This window comes from Gossypium arboreum, chromosome 10 (genome assembly GCF_025698485.1).
Source record: "Gossypium arboreum isolate Shixiya-1 chromosome 10, ASM2569848v2, whole genome shotgun sequence".
NCBI classification, from domain to species: domain Eukaryota; kingdom Viridiplantae; phylum Streptophyta; class Magnoliopsida; order Malvales; family Malvaceae; genus Gossypium; species Gossypium arboreum.
Window position 1 is genome coordinate 6,655,799 of NC_069079.1, and position 20,826 is coordinate 6,676,624.

At 30.7% G+C, this 20,826-nt stretch overlaps 1 protein-coding gene and 1 long non-coding RNA gene across 3 annotated transcripts; one reads left to right on the plus strand and one right to left on the minus strand.

Moving 5' to 3' along the window:
- Positions 1 to 1,359: 1,359 nt before the first annotated feature.
- LOC128281542 (uncharacterized) lies at positions 1,360 to 3,213 on the plus strand. Its single transcript, XR_008271768.1, has 2 exons — positions 1,360 to 1,447; positions 2,843 to 3,213. It is a non-coding gene; the product is annotated as an uncharacterized LOC128281542 (long non-coding RNA).
- Positions 3,214 to 10,488: 7,275 nt separating this feature from the next.
- LOC108470598 (uncharacterized) lies at positions 10,489 to 14,599 on the minus strand. Of its 2 annotated transcripts, XR_008272673.1 has the most exons (7): positions 13,656 to 14,598; positions 11,996 to 12,048; positions 11,551 to 11,638; positions 11,357 to 11,455; positions 11,058 to 11,185; positions 10,885 to 10,971; positions 10,489 to 10,801 (listed from the first exon to the last, which is right to left on the minus strand). XR_008272673.1 is itself a non-coding variant. In XM_053020598.1 (6 exons), exons 1-6 carry the CDS (start codon positions 14,271 to 14,273, stop codon positions 10,935 to 10,937), a joined length of 1,023 nt encoding a protein of 340 aa, XP_052876558.1. In that variant the 5' UTR covers positions 14,274 to 14,599; the 3' UTR covers positions 10,489 to 10,934. The 2 variants fall into 2 exon arrangements, 1 of the variants encoding a protein (XP_052876558.1); XM_053020598.1 differs by having other exon boundaries at positions 10,489 to 10,971; positions 13,656 to 14,599.
- Between the last annotated feature and the right edge of the window lie 6,227 nt (positions 14,600 to 20,826).

Genomic DNA, 20,826 nt, shown 5'->3' on the forward strand with positions numbered 1-20,826 from the left:
TATAATATAATTAAAACATAAAATATCTTTATTATATAATAATATAATAATATACTAAACATAAAAAAAATCTTAGTGTAATATCCTGATTTTGGGCCTAGTCAGAATAGTGGTTTCGAGACCACAAATCTGAGATAGAAAGAATTTTTTTTATAATTATTTTGAGGTCTATGATATGATTGCATGATTGTGTGAAAATTTCGTGAAGAAATTCTATGCATAAAGTGCTTAATTTGAAATTACGGACTAAATTGAATAAATTGCAAAACTTGTGTTCTAGAAGCATTTTGCATAAAATTGAATTAGATTATTAATTAGAGGTCCTTACAGAGCAATTTGACCAATTTGTAAGTCTATGGACAAAATTGGACATGGATGGAATTTTGGAAAGTTTAGTAGTAAGGGCATTTTGGTCATTTAGATATTAAATGAAATTATGTAGTATAGGAAGTTGTAGATAAAACGGAATAAAAACGAGGTATCGAGACCTAGAATTCATAAACCGAGCCATAAATATTTTTAGAAATATTTATGGAGTGTAAATAAGTTAGTATTAAAGTTTCACAAGAAATTTTAAGGTTTGATAATTAATTAGGTGAAAAGGACTAAATTGAACTAAGTGCAAAATTTGTGAGATGTGATTAAATAGCTTAAGTATTTAAAAAGATGGATTTAAAGAGCAATTAGACCCAAAGGTTAATGGCTGGACGGTTTGGGTATGAAATAAGCAAGAAAACAATGTGAACAAGGGCAAAATTGGAAATAGCATAAAAGTTAGTAATTAAATAATGATGTAATTGAAAAATCTAGACATTTCTTCATCTTTCTCAGCCGAAACGCCGTAGCAGGTCTCCTATGCTGGTTTTTCATATTTTTGCACCATGTAAGTTAAATTTTACTTTTCTTAGTAATTTTATGTTTTTGTGACTTTTACAATTAGGTCCAATAATCTAATTCATTAGTTTTTGATTTGGTGGATGAAATTGGAAGTTCCCCTGGCTGATTAAGGGCAGTTTATGATGAATTATTATGAAATTGAAGTTCTAATTTCATATTAAGGTTGTTTTATTAAGTCATTTTGATAGAAAATGGTATTTAGGACCTAATTGTGAAAACAATTGTGAATTAGATGTTAGTGTTGAAATTCAGAATATCAAAGGTTGTGAAATAGTTTATAATGATAAAATAAAGTGTTAATTGAGAAAAATTAGTTCAATTTATGGGTGAATTGAGTAGGGACTAAATTGTAAAAACTGTAAATTTTGGGGTAAAAGTGCAATTTCGAAATTTGAACAGCATAAATTGTGAAGTGAAATAGAAATCAAATAAATGCTAATGAGTAGAAATAATTTATATTATAGATCAAGAGAAACGAGATTCAAGTCGTGATCGAGGGAAAAATAAAGTTTACGAGGAATAAGCTCGATTGCTAATATTTTATATCGAGGTAAGTTCATATGATTTTTAATAATGCAATGTGTAATTTAATGTTTTGAAATGAAAATTTCATGAATGATATAGTATATTATTGCATATAAAATGTCATTAAACTGTGATAATTGTAAAATGATATTTGAATAAAAGTACAAATTAAATGGAACAACGGACTTGAGTACTTTCATTCGATGGCTAAGACGAATTGATTTGAAAAGACCATGGTTGGACCATGGCAGCATGTGAAATGTGATTTCAGATAAGACCATAGCTGGGCTATGGCTTGGAGAAATGTGATATGTGCTTCAGTATAAGACCATATCCGGATATGGCATCGGTGTGATATGTGCTATCAGATAAGACCATATCCGGGATATGGCATCGGTGTGATATGTGATCCGTGTAAGACCATGGCTGGGCTATGGCCTCGGTATGTGATATATGACTATGTGCAAGACCATAGTTTTACTATGGCATTGTGATAATGAGGTACTCAATTCGTAATCGTTCCCTAATTTGATTATGAGCGAAAATATAAAATGGCCGAAAAGATTAAGAATTGGTGAATACTATGAAAATGACACGATTTGGAATAAGTTCTTGATACTTGATGACATTGAGATTATGGATCTATGCTTATGAAGCATAATTATGTGTTCTTACCATGATGGATGAAATGATATTGTATGGATTTAGTGAATAATAGTGGTGAATGAATAAATATGGCCTTGGCAGTTTTGGGTTACTGCAGTAGTGTATATTTTGAAATTCACCATAAATTGTGGAAATTGAGTTAAGGGCTGAATAAAATATGATATTAAAGCCTGATGAGTTTAGTTTCATATAGAGGAAACGGTGCATGCAATTGGATTTTATGTTATAAGATATTTAAATTGTTGTGAGACAGAGTTTGAATGATTCGAGATCCCCTGTTCTGATTTTAGAAAATCATTAGAAATTGTACAAAAATAATTATGAGTTTTAATTTATATATTTAAAATCCTTATCGAGTCTATTTTTAAGAGGGATAGACGGGAACATCATCCAAGTCCCGAATTATGAGATAAATAATTTTTAGTGAAGAGAGATCAGAACTGTTGGACAGCGAAACAGGGGAAACTTTAATGAATAAACTGTACTAAATGGATGAACCAAAAATTCTGGAAATTTTATGGCAGAAAGGTATATGAATCTAGTTTCAATGAAAATTAACGGAACTTAATTTGAAGTTCCGTAGCTCCAGAAATAAATTATTTAGTAAATGTATCTCGATAAAACAGTTTAAGCTGAGTATGTATAATTGTACAATTGTGGTGTTTTATCTTAAAAGCATGTTGGTAATTGCTTATTAATTTCATATGGACTTACTAAGAATTTATGCTTACTCCCTCCTTTTCATTCCTTGTAGTTTTGATAAGCCAGCTCAGAAATCGGGAACGGTCGGAGGCCCACTCATACTATCCGTATACCATCATGGCGTAATGGCTTGTATATTTTGAGTATGGCATGTATAGCATTATAATCATTTTGTATATATGGTCTTATGATATGGATATTGAGTGGTATGGAAATGTTTGGTAATGATTAGCCATTGGAATGGCTAATCATGATCATATTTGGTGTTATATATGCTAAATTGCTAGCTAATCCATGGAAACCATGAAATAGGCAAAATTTACCATAAAATAGATCCAGACAGCAGCAGTGATGTGAGTTTGAAAAATCATTAAAAATAGTAGAGATACAATTAGATGATGAATAAAATATGGAATTGAAGAATTATTAGTCTATTTTCATATGGATGGAACAAAACAGGTATATGAGTTATATTTTATGAGAAGTTTAAATTTTTGTGAAACAGGGCCAGAGCGATTTCTAGATCCCCTATTCTGACTTTGGAAATTCACCATAAATTGTACAATGATAATTAGAAGTTATTCTTTATATGTATAGATTCCTTATTGAGTCTAGTTTTATTAGACACAAACAACATAGTCATTGAAACTCTGTACAGGGAGATATCTGATTCATAATATAGAGAGGTCAGAGTACTCGAACCCTAAAACAGGGGAGACTTTAACTAATAAATTGTACTAATTGGCCTGACCAAAAATTAAAAAAAAAAATTAGTAGATAGATATATGAGTCTAGTTTAAGGAAAAATTTACAGAATTTGATTTCGAGTTTCGGAACTCAAGATATGAATTTTTAAGCAACTATGACGCAGTTGGACAGCTTGTCCGAATTTGTTTAAGTGCTCAAATAAGTTTAGTAATGCCTCGTGCTCGACTCCGGCGACGGTCTCGGGTAAGAGGGCGTTACACTTAGATTTTCTTCACGGTAAACCGCCTCAATTTATACTTTTTGTATAATTTCCTTTTTACTCCTTTTTATTTTCTTTTAATCTATAATTCAACTTTTACCCCTTATTCAATTTAGTCCTTTTTCTTAATTACTCTTAATTAAATTAAATTCACTTAATTAAACTCTAATTAACTACTCATTTTACTTCATAAATATTTTTAATAAATATTTAAGAATCTATTTTTCAGAAACGGAGACCCGAAAATATACTTTTTCTGTAACGGTAAAATCCGGGTCATTACATAAGTTGTGTCCAACTGTGGCCTTGTAACTGCCAAATTTTTAGTGGTGTCGAAGACAGTGGTTTGAGACCACTAAATCCGACAAGTGAGTTTGAAAATTATATTATTTATTATTTATGAGTTAAGTGTGATTTTAGAAAGATTTTTGATTTGGTGGTTTGTGTTTTAGAAGAAATTATTAGGCAAAGTGGTTTTGAAAATGAGGTATCAAGACCTTGATTTCATAAACCGACCTGTAAATATTTTTATAAATATTTACGGAGTGTGAATAGGTTAGTATTAAAATTTCGTTAGAAAATTTTAACATTTTGATAGTTAATTAATTAAAAAAGACAATTGAAAAAGGTACAAATTTTTCTAAAGTGATTAAATAGCTCAAGTGTTTAATAAAGGGGATTAAAAGGGAAAATTAACCCAAAGTGGAAGGCTTGGGCAGCATAAGCCGAGAAAAACCAAAGAATAAGAGTGAACAAGGGGTAAAATTGGAAAAGAAATAAAATTAAATAGTTAATTGAATCTCTAGACATTTCTTCACATTTCTTTAGCCAAAAACACCATAGAAGGTCTCTAAAAGATGGTTTTTCATATTTTGCTACAAGTAAGTTCAATTCTTTCTCTTTTCTTGAAATTTTTATGTTTTTAAAACTTTTACAATTAGGTCTAACTATCTATTTCATTAGTTTTTGATTTCATTGGTAATTTTGAAAGTTACCATTGATGAGTGATGGATGTTTATGATGATTTAACATGGAATTGAAGCTTTAATTTTGTTATGTGATGATTTTATCAAGTAATTTCAATATAAATTAATTTTAGGACCAAATTGTGAAAAGATTAAATCTTAGGGTCTGGTATTAAATGATGTTTATGAAAGGTTGTGTAATAGTTTAGAATATTTAGATAAAGTGTTAATTGAGAAAAAAATAGCTCATTTGATGGGCTAATTAGTGAGGAACTAAATTGTAAAAACTGTAAAAGTTTGGGTAATTGTGCAATTTCAAAAATTGAGAGGTATAAATTGTAAAGTGAATTAGAATTGAAATATGTGCTAATGAATGAATAATTTTCTATTTTAAATCAAGAGCTTATAGATCAATGAGAAAAATAGAAATTAGCATAATAGTCCCTAACTACTAGAAACTTACAATTTAACTCATGTAAGTTCGTATAGTTAAATTTTTAATGTTATTTGTTAAATTGATAAATGGTAATATGTATTTATTCATATTATTTGTTGAAAATAAAATTATTGTAAAAATTATGAAATTAAATCAAATATTCAAAATGAACGGAACGTGGGATTAAGTACAGTCGTTCAGTGCAAAAGAGGAATTGACGGAAAATTACCCAAGTAAACCGGGGTTCAGCATTTGTTGCGAACTTTCGTGTTTGCTTTCTATTTAGCTCTCATGAGCTTCAGTCTACTCATATGAGTTTTAGTTCAACCCTTCTGGGTTTCAGTTTAGCTCTTTTGAGCTTCAGATTAACCCTTATGGGTTTTCATTTAACCTTTACGGGTTTCTGATTAGCACTTATGTACTTCTATGCAGCCTTCAGGCTTCTGTTTACAATGTACTCAAATCCGTAAGATGTTCTCTAGTTTGATCAGGATTAGTAAGTGCCACATGGAATTAATGTGGAAGAATTTAAGTTGTTATTGTTATTGAGCTCAAATAAGTGTATTCATCAATTGAGTTGTGACTGGCAGGAAATGTTCATGAAATGATTTACCTAAATGAATTGTTATAGTATGTTCGGTAAAATTTATGTTAAAGCCAACAAACTTACTAAGCTTCATTAAGCTTATTTGTGTCTTTAATGTTCTTTGTAGATTTTCAAGAAGTTCAAAGGATCGGATCAACATGTCAGGTCACACTATCCAGTTGCTCCGGTAGATTTTGTTATACACTTTATGGTTTATATGGCATGTATAGGGATGAATTGAAAAAGAGCTAAATTGAAGTATGGTTATGTATGACATGTATATATATGTGTGTGTGTGTGTGTGTGCATGTATTTAGTAGTAGATTTTGGTAAATCAATGAAGGGAGTTATTCTAGTAAGTTTAGCCAATTGAGTTTCGTGATGATATATTATGTTTAAAACATGATTCTTGGCTTGTGTTGATTGTTTGATTGGGCCTATTTGATGTATTGAAATATTGTGTGTAGGTTGATGTCAAAAAGGGTGAGAAAAATGGCCTATTTTCGTCCACACAGGCAGAGACACGGGCGTATGTCTCAGCCGTGTGTGACATACGTCCTGGCAAATAGGCGTGTAGCTAGTTGTGTGTCCCCTACACCTTAAAATTTCAAAACAGAATGCCTAAGTTTTTACACACGGCCTAGCACACGGGTGTGTGGCTTGGCTGTGTGACCTCTGCACTTCGTACACGGCCTAGCACACAGGCGTGTGGTTGGCCGTGTGACCCAAGTCAATAGCCACCCTAATTCGAACACAGGCTGGGACACAGGCGTGTCACCTGGCCGTGTGAGCCACACGGCTTGACCACATTGGCATGTGTCCCCTGTTCTTAAATTTTTTTTTTAAAGATTTTGGGAAAAATTCCTTGAGTGTCTGGTTTAGTCTCAATTCACTTCTAAAGTGTATGTTTGGGCCTCGGTGGCCTATCTAAAGAACAATATAAGTTTATATGAATGATTCTTGATCTGTATAATACAAGTAATGAAATATTTGTAAATCAGTCTGTAAAGTCCAGTAATACTCTGTAACCCTGTTCCGGCGATGGATAAAGGTTAAGGGTGTTACAGGCCTAATTTTCCTCACTTGATTCAGGTAAAAGTTTTTAGATTGAAGAAAAAGGTAGAACACTAATAGAGTGTGTAGGACAATCTTTTCTTTTCTTGTTTTGACGTTTAGTTCATTAAAGTTTCTAAACTTTTTTTGTTGCTAGAAGCTAACTGGTCCCTTTAATTTCTAGGTGTTACTCAACTAGCTTTTGTTACTTATTCCATATCTTAATTGCCTTATTTTCTTTCTAAGGTAATGAAAAGTTATTTTAGTAAAAAAACGTAGTAATTTATTAGTGCTAATATTTTCACTATATAAATAATGAATTTATATTTGATGCAATTATAGTGCATACTTATATATTATCAATAAATCACATGATGACATCTCATTTTTTATGTTACAAGTACGTATACTCATTATTGTAAAGTAAGTTAATATACATTTGGATAAACCATGTCAAGAATTAATTATTCCACAGCATAACCAGAATGATAACGAGAATAATGCCAAAAGTTTCTAAAGCCTCATCCTTAACATTAAACCAAGGTCTTGTTGGCATACATTTAAAAAAAAAAAAAAAAGAGAGAAAAATCATGTGGTGGTAACATGTGTAATCATAATTTGTATTATCATTATTAATTGATTTCCTAAATAGTTATGGGTTCTTCTTTGTTATCTTCCATTCTTGTTCGTTCACCATGTTTGTAGAGAAGCAAATCAGGTCACACATCCTCCTACTTGTAATGACCCTCCCTCGATGACAACAATTTTTGGGTGGAAGAAAGTCTTGCATGTGTTGCTCAACAAATTGAAGAGAAAGATAGAAGATTGAGAGAGTTTGTGGAATGGTCTTTACTTTTCTTACTTTGTGGCTTAGATTATTAAAAGATTGTAGAGTTTTCTATTGTTGGAGCTAGTTGGTCCCTTTAATTTCATGGTGTTAGTTTCTAATCGTTTTTTATTTTTATTTCATTATTTTAATTGTCGTCTTATCTTTTCGAAGTTATGAAAAACTATTTTAGTATAAAAAAACTTAATAATCTATGAGTGTTCATTAATTTTAGTTATATAAATAATGAAATTATATTTGACGACTTACTTTTACATTATCAATAAATCACATGAAGACAAATCTTTTTTAGTTATAAGTATAAATATAATCACAATTGCAACTCAAATAAACATATGAATAACTATGACAATAATTTTTCTCCAAAATAAAGGACCAAAAGATTTATTGAGTTGGGGGCAAAAATGTCTCAACAAAGATAAAAAGAAAAAAAAAATCTAACAACAAAATCAGATAATAGAAAACTAAACCTACCCATCATTTTGCCTCCCCAAAACTAGAAGAAAAAATGAAAAATCTTTCAACCTCAAAAAAGGTGTTTTCCTCAACAAAAGAGAATCGTTTCAAGCAATTTTCATGAAACTATCAACCATATATACGACGATACTAGAAGCACTTATAGTGCATAATTATATAAATAATGAATTTACGGTTGATGCACTTATATAGTATGATTATATATTGTCAATAAATCAAATGATGATACATAATTTTTTTTTGGTTACGAGCACAAATATAATCACAATTACAAATAATGTAATATACATTTAAATAACTATAACAAGATTTAACCATTGCATAGTATAATCGTATAAAACCGAGGTCCCATTGACATCCAAAATTTAAGGGGGGATCATATGGTGTCAACAAATGGGGTCATTATTTTTAGTTTTCTTGTAATTAATTGATTTCTTAAATAGTTGTATTTTTTTTATATTATCTTTCATTCTTGTTTATTCTGCCGTGTTCGCATAAAAGTAAATTAGATTGTGCATATTCACTGCCTTAAATAACTTATTAGAGGAAGAAAGCCATGCACACATTGCTGAATAGATTAGAGAGAACAAAAGAGTAAGAGAATTTGCGGGATAGTCTTTTCTTTTCTCACTTTGTGATTTAGAGTATTTTTTTTTTTTTTTTTTTTTGTTGTTGTGGGGTGATGGTTCCTTTAATTTTTAGGCATTATTTTCTAACCAGCTTTTATTACTTACTCCATTATTTTGATATTTCTCTTATCTTCACAAGGCAATGAAAAGTATTTTAGTAAAAACGAAACTTCAGTAATCTATTAGTGTTAATCACTTTTAGTTATATAAATAATAAATTTATATTTAATGCACTTATAATGCATACATACAATCACAATTGCAAATCGAATAATAAACATTAAACTTATAAAAGTATAGTCATAGGATTAACTCATGCATGATCTACAAATTCCAGGACTAATTCAGAATCTATCTTCTCAACTTCTGTAATCAAAATAAGAACCTATGTCTCGTCTGCCTGTCTCAAATGCTGGCAATATAAAAGAAAGAAAGCCAGCAATCCAGTTCTTTTTCGGAACTAGAAAATTTTAGTTACTCCAAGTTGCAATATAATTGACACAATCTCACCACTGCATCATTGCTATTTTTTATATCTAAATGATAACCATTTTATATTTTAAATTATTTTAGTTATTATCTTTTTATCTTAGTTTTGAATTATTTTAAATTATTTCTATTTTTTTTATTTTATAAATAGAGGTTTATATTAATAAATCGAATGACCTTCAATTGTTTCAATAGAAACTATTGCTTAAAGAAACCACATGGTTAGCATAGAGTTCAAGGTGATCACGGTAAACTCTTGTTTGCAAGTTGTTCAACTGACTCTTAGATTTCTCACTCAAAAGTTTTCAGATTGAAGAGAAAGGCAGACCACTGAGAAAGTTTGTATGATAGTCTCTTCTCTTTCTTTCTTTTGTTGTTGCAAATTTGTTGATCTATTTAATTTCTAGGCGTTACTTTTTAACTGACTTTTACTACTTACTACATTATATTGATTGTACTATTATCTTTATGGATAAATCACAAGTTAAGTCGATTAATACACATCTAAATAATTATGGTAAGAATTAATTATTCCAGAGAATCATATCCAAAATAATGTCCAAAGTTTCTATGAATTTATTTGCATCCAAAAATTTTTAAAGAAGAGAGGGGAAATCATATGGTGGTAACATATATGTTCATAATTTGCATTCTAATAATTAATTGATTTCTTAAGTAGTTATGGTTTTTCTTTGTTATCCTCCATTCTTGTTTGTTCGCCATATTTGTACAGAAGCAAATCAGGTCATGCATCTTCTTAATCAAACATGTTACCTCCCTTGACGATGATTAATTTTGGGTGGAAGAAAGCCCTATATGTGTTGCACTGCAGATTGAAGAAAAATACAGTGTGTGGATAGTTTCTCCATTCTCATTTTGTCATTTAGATTATTAAAAGTCTTTTAAGAGTCTTCTAACGTTGGGAACTAGCCAATCCCTTTCTGAGTGGAAAAAAACCATGCATATGTTGCTCAATATATTAAAGAGAACAACAAAAGACTCAGAGATGTAGAATGTGATTTAAATTAATAAAAGTCTCTAAAGTCTTCTATTGCTGAGTATCGGTCCCTTTAATTTTTAGGTGTTTATTACTTGCTCCATTATCGGTCCTCATATTTTCTATCTCAAGGTTGTAAATTATATAATACCTTGAACATAATATGACATGAGCACACACTATATACATACATGAGTCTGCAGTTAAACATAATAGCTACTGAAGGCATTTATCAACTACGTTAAAACAGTATTTATCAACTACGTTAAAACAGTAAACTTGATATTAAAGAGTAGGATACATTTTCAAGTTCTGTATAATCTACAATAACACCAACCCCTCTATTCATAGCTGATGCAGATGTTTAAGCTATATTTATATAATTAGCTTTACTCACACCTCAACTCCTCCAACCATATTAACTAAAGCCCCCGCAACATTGATGCTATATAAAGTTTTAAGCTATAGAATAAGCCAATGTCTCGATCTCGAAAGATAGTGTTGGCTGCTAAACATGATGGAGAATGATGAGAGCTTTGTCATTTAATAGCTTCCATAAGAGAGCCTGTTAAAAACAAAAGTCATGACAATGATTTGCTACAAAAACTTAGGGAAAAATAATAGCGTTAGGTATTTCAAGGTACATACTACAAAAAGTGGTGTGGTTTAAAGTCAAGTTAGCTAAACAAATGAAGCCATCAGTTTGAGCTTAATTTGGATTTCCCATTTTTCTGCCTGCACGGAACATTCGAAGAAAGGTCAAATTGTAAGTGGTGAAAACAAAATTTACAAACCAGGAGTTAAAAAGATGAGAAATCAACCAAAACGAATCCTTCTTTTCCTGAGCTAGTAACTCCTCAAAAGAAATGTCAGCAAATTCAGGATCCGGGTCTTCCATTGGCTCACTGGACTTGCCCTTTGACTCCATGCAAGTACAAACTTCCAGCATCTGGAAGTCAGGGAGAGAGATTAGAACCATGATAATGTCTGTTCTGATTGCAATAAGAGACTGAATTAACATAATAGGGGAGAAGAAAAAGATTTCAATAATCCTTCTTGCTCATCTAGTTGCAGAAGCAGTACGAAGCTATGACAGAACAAATAAAGCTCTGAATTGTACCCTCTTATAAGCCGGAGATAGTTTAAGTTGCTGTTGGAGCCAGTTATAGACAAATGCATCCTCTTCTAATCTCTTCTGTTCCATTTCTAGCTTGTATATCTAAACATGCAAATCTTTATTAGAGGGAATCAAGATTAATGATAACAACCAGCTCACACCAAAAGCATAAGTTAAATCTCCATATGGTTGCTCACTTGCTGTCTCAGGCGATCAAATGATGATCGATCTGCTTTGAATAGTAGAGCCTTTGTTATTGTGAACCTACGTTTGACCACCTCAGACCTGCAGTAAGATCGTAGCAGTAAATTAAATAGGATAGCCAACATTAAAAGAACAGATTAATGGTAGAAATTTGAGGCAAGGAATAGGAACCGATGCCGAGGGTAAAACATTAAGAAAATGTTCGAGCTTAAAGAAGTGAAAGAAATAGAAAGCATTTCAATATTCTGAGAACAAACAGAACAAAAGTAGTTAAGGACTTGGAAGAAAGAAAAAAAAAATGTGGGCAAGCTAATTACATTAGATTAAAATCGAGCAGCATGTTTTCCAGAAACAATAACAATAAAACTAAAAGGAAACATTCAAAAAGCCAAAATAAAGATGTAGCTTAGTAAAACATGACAATAACTATGTACTTACTTGTGCTGCAACTCATTCCTAGCCTCCATCAAGCAATTAGCAAATTCTCCCACCTACATAAAGGGTGGATGGCATGTTACAATTGTGGGTATTAGAACTACAATAAATTCCATAGAAGGTATCAGAATTCAGAATTTTATTTTCCTTATAAAAAAAAGGGCAGGGGAGATTAAATAAAGAGAGTGAGCCTAAGAATTTGCCTTGGAGAATTTATTTACAATCAACTTTCATTTGTAAGGTATACTCATAGGATTAACTATGATCACAATGTACAAGCAACTTTCTTTGATACCATAACTTTTAAACTATCCTCATAGGATTAACTCATGCATAATCTAGAAGTTTCGGGACTAATTCAGAATCTATCTTCTAAACTTCTGTAATCAAAATGAGAACATATGTCTGTCTGCCTGTCTCAAATGCCAGCAAGAAAGAAAGCCAGCGTTCTAGTTCTTTTCCGGTACTAGAAAATTTTAGTTACTCCAACTTGCAATTTAATTAAGACCAACATCTCACATCCGATGTATCTGTAACAGCATCAAAGCTAGTTTCATGTGTAAATGAAAAGAACTTGAAACCAGCGCATCAAAGCTACGTAAATGAAAAGAACTTGCAAAAAAGGGTTTATTGTAATGGTTAGTTAAGACCTTCCTCGAACTATGCGGTTGGTTCTTTATGGGAATTCACCAATTCGTTCCCCTACGTAAGCATTGGTTTCAAGTTCATTTCATTTAGAACCGACCACATAGTTTGAGGACTGTCTTAAGTAACGGTTACAATAAACCCTTGTTTGCAAGTTATGTCCAAATGTGACCTAGATTTCAACTCACTGATTCCTTCCCTACGTAAGCATCAGTTTCAAGTTCATTTCATTTAGAAGCGACCACAATCGTTCGAGGACTGTCTTAAGTAACAGCTACAATAAAACCTTGTTGGCAAGTTATGTCCAAGTGTGGCCTAGATTTCAATTCACTGATTCCTTCCCTACCTAAGCATCGGTTTCAAGTTCATTTCACTTAGAACTGACAATATAGTTCGAGGACCGTCTTAAGTAACGGTTACAATAAGCCCTTCTTTGCAAGTTATGTCCAAGTGTGGCCTAGATTTCAATTCACTGATTCCTTCCCTACGTAAGCATCGGTTTCAAGTTCATTTCACTTAGAACCGACAATATAGTTCGAGGACCGTCTTAAGTAACGGTTACAATAAGCCCTTGTTTGCAAGTAATGCCCAAATGTGGCCTAGATTTCCTCACTTAATTCAAGCAAAAGTTTTCAGATTCTGCTCCCTCTCTTCTCTTTCTTTATTAACATTTTATTGCAGAAAAGATATAACACAAGTTCATAAAATTACAAATGGGATAGTCTTACCTCCTAAGCAAAGAAAACAAATATTTAAACTTTAAAATATTGATTGAAATGAGAAAAGACCTGACCAAATTATTCTCCAGATAGCTTAATGATAGTTAGAGAACTAAAAAAGCATTAATTAAAATATGAAGCAACAATGAGACTTGCTTTAGTATCAAGATATGCCATATATTTAAGCAACAAACTACACAAGATTTGATTATTACTAGCTAAAAAGAACAGCAATGAAAAACATCAAAACTTTAAAAAAAAATTAAGGTGATAATAAGAAGGCAAAAAAAAGAAGATACCTGAGCTAATGTTAATCCTTTGTTTTGATGACACTTAACAAGCTGGTCATAATGTTGCTTAATCTTCCTCTGCGTAGCACTACCTGTTGATGTAAATGGATACAAGCAAACCAGCTCCGGTTTGATCCGACAACCCGGATCCCCCCGACCCGATTCTTCCTTTTTCTTATTCTCCTGCTCTGAACAACTACACCTTCCGTCACCATTTTCTTCTTCACTTTTGGAATCCAATCTCTTCTTCTTCCCTCTTCTCTTCTTCTTCTTCGTCCTCTGATCCTCACCACCTGATTCACACCGCTCCCTATCTCGATCCGACCCGACCCGACTGGCATCCCCTTTTTGTTGGTTCTCCCCGGTAAACAAACCAGCCCATTTTGCAGAATCGGAAGGCATAATCTGTAAAAGAAGAGTATGGGGCAAATGAGTAGAGTCGTTTCCCCGGGTTTGTGCCCTCGTATCAACAATATCGGGAAAACAGCAGTTCAAAAGGGCAGAATCATTCTGGGGGTTGCCTTCTTCTTGTAGTTGTTGGTGTTTATGGAGTTTTTTATAGTGAAAAGAAAAGAATAAGAATAAGAAAGAGAGGACGAAAGAAAGGAGAAAGAAGAAGAAAAACATTTGGAAAGGATAGGAGCAAAGCAAAGTAAAAATATGGAAGGCAAAGAAAGGAAAAGGAATGTTATATATAAACTCTTTTTTTTTTTTTGTCTGTTTAAAAGATAAAAAGGAAAACTATGGCAGAAGAAGAAGAAGAAGAAGAAGAAGAAGAATTGAAGGTTTAGCCGCCATTAAAACGCGTCATCACGACAAAACAATATACAGAGCGAGAGAGGGATAAAATGTTTTGATGTTTGGTTACAAAGAGGTTTATGTTCCTTCCTAGTACTAATGCACAAATGAAAATTGTTTCTCAATTCTGATTTCTTATCATATCTATATAATTCACTACTTATCTTTTCATTTTATAATAAGATTTAAATCAATGTTTGTCTCAATATAATTATTTTATAATTTTTTTCACTTACACAATTGATTAAGCCTTGTCACATTCGATAAATTTAGTTCAGTTGTGAAATTATTAAAATATTATTTTTATAAAATAACAATGTTATTTTTATAACTTTATATATGAATTTTAAACTTAAAATATTATAATTTTAATATCTTAATTTTACCCTTTAAACCAATTTTAAAATATGTAAATATGAACCTAACGCACCACAATAATATCTAAGTTTTATTATAGTTTTTTACTCATTTAATATTTAGTTACATTAATGTCACCCATCAACAAAGTTTCGATTTAATTGTAAAATCACTAACAATTCATTCCTTTTACAAAGTAAGAAATATTACAATAAAAATATTTTTATCTTTTTATCTTTTATGTAATATGTAGAAAAAATAAACATGTAATAAGATTTCAACTTAAACGTCTTAGTTATATTTTTTCACTCATGTGCCATAAATTGATATATATGTGTGTGATATATTTGCTTATTTATTTTTTATATTAATGTTCAATTATTTTCTTGCCGAAAATAATCATATTTTTACTTGCATCAAGGGATTAATGGCAATGGGAATTAAAGCATTGATCAAAGGGCAGAATAAATGTAGTTGCCATCTTATGATATCATAATTTGTATCCTCGTAATTAATTATTTTTTAAATAGTTATGCTTTTTTCTTTTTGTGTTATTTTTTATTCTTGTTTATTCTACAATATTCATAGTAAAGTAAATTAAGTTGGGAATCTTCTTACTCAACATAAAAACCCTGCATGCATTGTTCAACAGATTGAAGAGAAAAATAGAAAATTGTAAAAGTTCGTGGGATAGTATTTACCAATGTCTTGTTAGCAAAGAGAATCCAAAAGGAGGTAGGTAGGGTCCTAGCCCCTAGATATTATTTTGATTTTTTTTTTTTTTTAATTTTGGATGCCAAAGGGCAAGGGTGAATCCAAAACGAGCAAGCAAGGCCTTAGCCCCCTTGGATATTATTTTGAATTTGTATTTTTTTTTATGCCAATGTACAGAAGGCAAATCTAAAATAGGCAAGTAAGGGCTACCCTTGGATAAAGTGGATTTATTGTAATTTTGCGTTTTCATATTGTTTTTTAATCCATTTTTCATGAAATTTTCAAGTTCCTCCATTTATTTTCTTATTCCACCTCTACACCAAATTTTCATTGCTTTGCTCCTACTCATTGACATCTAAAGTTTTAAAAAAAAATTAAAAAAATCTTCTTCTTTTTTTACTTGAGTAAAACAATCACATTACGGGGATTGTTGGTAATGGGAATTAAATTGGTTGATCTCAAGGTAGAATCATGCGGTGGTCAACATGTGAGGTCATAATTTATATTCTCGTAATTAATTGCTTTCTTAAATAGTTATGTTTTTTTATGTTATTTTCTATTCTTGTTTTTTTCCATCATGTTCATAGAGAAGTAAATTAAGTTGAGCATCTTCTTAATCAACATGGACTCTCTCTAAAAAATGATCATTTTTGGGTGGAAGAGAGCTGTGCATGTGTTGCTCAATAGGTTGAAGAGAAAGGCAGAAGACTGAACGAGTTTGTGGGATAGTCTTTTCTTTTCTTATGTTTTCATTTTCATTACTAAAAGTCTATAGTATTATTTAAGTCCCTAACTGAGTTGGTGCCACGAGTTAAACATGTACCAACTCAGTTGAGAAAAGACTAATTTATCATGTCTATTAAATTATTACTATTATTATTTTGATGACGCTTTTATCTTTTTCATAATTTTATATTTTTTATATAAAACTTATTGTTATTCATGAATGAAGCCCTGTTGGTATAATAGAAAAGTAACCAGAAAACCAGCGAAAAGGCCAACTAAAAAAACAAAAACAAAACAGGGGCAAAAAATAAAACCGTTAACAAAGCAAAACAACTAGCTGAAAAAAATCAAGGGGCCTTCTCAGCTCCCACAGACTCGCTCACATTTCCACACCATTCGATGGAGGCCATCGTGACCTAAAAGCAAATACACCATGTCACCCCTCAATTCATCAAGCGTACAATTGTCGATTAGTCTAGTGGGTCTATCCACTACCATTCCTCAAAAGGCAATCGACATCAAAGCTCCAAGTAAGTCATCGACCCAATATTTATCTCCTTCAAGTCGTTTTCTTGCTTTTGCTAATTGGTGTATCAACTTGTTTCCTTCTCGAAAGGCAAACACAAATTCACATTGATGAAATCTCTATCATGTGCCTCGCGTCTTGAATAAACTAACCCAAATTAACATATTTAATTTATGAATACGTGTTCAAAAATTTATAAGCAAATTCTTTACCACCACAGCAATAATAATTATTGAGTAAATATTTAAAAAATAATTTTTTTAACATAAAATTTTTTCTCCCACCTATATTGTGTATCTATACTATTATTTATATTATTTAATTCCTGAGTTGGTGTCACGAGATTCAAAGGTACTTTAGTTTTTATAAAACCAATAAAAATTACATAGTGGGATTTAAACCCATGCCATTTACATCAATAAATCTTTAACTTCACCACTAAATTAAAGTTTTATTTTAATCTAATATTTACATTTTAATTGTATTATGAATACTTTATTGATTCCATCAATTGTATATATATTGATAATGTTATTGATTGAGTTGGTGTCACAAGTTAACTCCATATTAACTTAAGATTAATGACAACGCCATGATCAACAATTTAACGTATTTAATGTTCTTAATTTGTTTTATTTACGGTTTAAATTTCTTTTTACTCCTAATTTAATCTAATCCTTTTCATTTTAATGTTGTACATATTGCATGTGTTATTATTAATTAGTTTTAAACATTACGTTTAATTATTTATTGCATGTTATATTCAAACGCACACTTGTATTTTAAATATATGATTTCTACATACATATAAATAATGAAATTATATTTAATGTACTTACAATACATTATAATTATTCAGTTTCAACAAATTACATTACGACACATCTTCTTTTTGAAGTTATGAGTACAAATATAATTAGAATTACAAATCAAAAATATGCATTCAAATAACTATAACAAGAATTAACCATAGCATAACATAATCATAATTATAATCAGAATAATATCCAAAATTTCTAGAATCTCAACCTTAACATTAAACTAATGTCTCATTGGTAGGGACAAATCCAAAGGGACAAACAAGAGCCGTGGTACCATGAATATTATTTTGAATTTATTTATTTTTCATTTTAATTTTGGAAGCAAATGACATGGGTGAATCTAATAGCAGCAAGCAGGGCCCTCTCCAGCCCCTAATTCAAAGGGAGGCAAGTAAGTTCTATGTCCCCTCGGATAAAGTGGGTTTATTGTAATTTTAGATTCTTATATTATTGTTGATGTTATAAAATAAAGAGAGATGGAGAGAATAAAGAACAAAAAAATAATAATATGAAAGTAATAGAGAATGTACTTTATTGATCAAGGGGATGATTACAATACTTCGGTAGAGTCTCTATTTATAGGCATAAGAAGTATAAAAGAAGTGGAGATCTAATTCTAATAACTATAAGAATTTAAAGTACATTAAAACTTTATCTTGATCATGATGGACATCCACTTAATAAGATATTCATAACACTCCCCATTGGATGTCCATTGGTAGATAATGTGCCTTGTTAAAACCTTATTAGGAAAAACCCTATAGGATAAAAACCTAATGAAGGAAAAAGAGTACACGACCTATAATACGCATAATATGCTGCCTCATTAAAAACCTTACCAAGAAAACTCAATTGGAAAAAACCTCGGTTGAGGGAAAAAGCGTACAACGCGTATTTACTCCCCCTCGTGAAAACATCACATCATATTCTATGTAGTCAATCTTAAATACTAGTTTTTCAAATGACTATTTGAATGTATTGCTAACCATTTATATCACCATTCTTTTAAAAGTCATGAGTGAGGGAAATTTGGGAAAATATATTTTGATCTCTTTAGGAGATTCAACAATAATCATAACAAACTTTAATCATAATTGTTTTATAAAAACACAAATAGGTATTTTGGATCATTTTATAATCCTCCTTCAATTAGTATCCACTAAGTCAAATTTACCACATATATTCAAATTATTTCAATTCATATAAACGAGCAATTTCTCAAGAATTTCAAGATGCTTCTAGCATCCTAAATCCTTCTAGGATTTTAATATAAACTTTACTATATAGTGATTCATAAAAGGTTGTAACAATAACCATTAGACGCAAGTTAAATCTTTTATGAATTGTCAATTTAATAATATATCTAAAGGTTATTGCATCCACTACAAAAGAATATTATATCTTTTCATAATCAATGCCAGGACTTAACGAAATACTTCATATTTTTATTCCACTTTTGCAAAACTACTTCAATTACACCCTTCCTAGTTTTATACCTTTAGATTTTGGACTACTGGTCCAAAAACTCCATGAATTTAAATGTACTTGAGTTGTGTCTTTTTGTTTTGATCAATTTATTCTATATCTATATTTCTCAATAGATTTATTCAGGATTCTCCTTTTATTTCATTATTTCAATAATAATATTGCATGCAAAATCATTGTCAACCACTTTTATTATTCGGTTCCACATTTTCTCAAATTGACATAACTTATCAAGATCTCTTATTTTTATTATTTTAAAATTTAGTTTCAAGTACCTGAATCTTCTCTAGAGTTTTACTTATTAGTTATGTCTTGGGTCTCTCTTAGAGTACCCGCCTCCACTATTTGACCATCTAGAAGAATTTTTCATCTTTAGAATCGATCAATCTATATAACACCTGGTTATTCTCATTAAGTTTGTAAATACATCTAATAGTTAACTTGTAATGAGTTATTATTATTGAACTTTTGGTTCAAATTACTCTCTCCCTAACTCATTACAATTTATTATTTCTCTTCCCCTAATGCTGGGAAAACTATCGAATCAAAATAGTAATCACAAATAATGTCATAACTGAATCTCCAATGAATTCAAAACATCTAACAATACAAAGAAACTTGTAATTAATATATATTCCCAACTTTCTTTGAGTATTCACTCATCTTTTTGTGTTGTGGTGGAGCAATTGGAACATATAAACATACAAAAATTCAAAGATGAGAAATATTTAGCTCTTGATCAAAAACTAATTGTAATGGGAGTATTTATAACTTATTGGCTTGATGTGCACAACATATAAATCAACATAATCTCATGCTAAAATAGAAAGTTTAGTTCTCATAAGTAATGATTTAACTATTAGTTTGAGACATTTGTTAAACAATTCAACTAAATCATTTTGTGTGTGAACATGAGCTATAGGATGTTCAAATTTTATCCCAATTGACATGCAATAATCATTAAAAACTTGGGATGTAAACTCACCAACATTAGCAAGAAGAATTGTTTTAATTGCATAATCTAAAATTAATCATTTAAACAAGCAATCTTGCAAATGACAGGTTGCAAATTGATAACACATATGTGATTATTTTGTAGATGCATCTGCCAAAATCATATAATATCAAAACCATCTACATGGTGGATGAATGAGCCCATATTCATTTCAGAAATGCAAGACATTAAATCGTTAGTGAGTTTCTAAGAATCAATTTTCATTGAGAACAAACAACAAATGAGAATTCTTGAAATTAAAGAATCTTCTAATTTTTGTAACGAATGTTCATATGAATTCTCAATTAATTTTCGCATCATATATGATCTAGGATGGTCTAACTGGTCACGCCAAGTAGTAAATGCATTTGTATCAGTAAACTTCTGGTTTACTTTAACATGCATTTCAATTGTACTAACAATGTCAATATAAATTGTGACAAATTGATACTTTTATTGTTATTATTTTTTCTTTGTATCCACATATAAGTAATATTGTGACATTTACTACTGGAACTGTCTAAATCAATGTGAATTTTATAATGGCACTAAGTCAATAAATATAATTTCCAAATAATTATATGTAGTATTCACTTCAGGGAATATGCCAAAATCTTCAAATGCAAATATATATTAATATCAAACTTTGAGAGTGAATCTTATTTTCCAGATGTACAACAAGTACATAACTAATGACTTTTTATACATAAGTGTAATATCCCGAATTAGGGCCTAATCAGAATAGTGGTTTCGTGACCA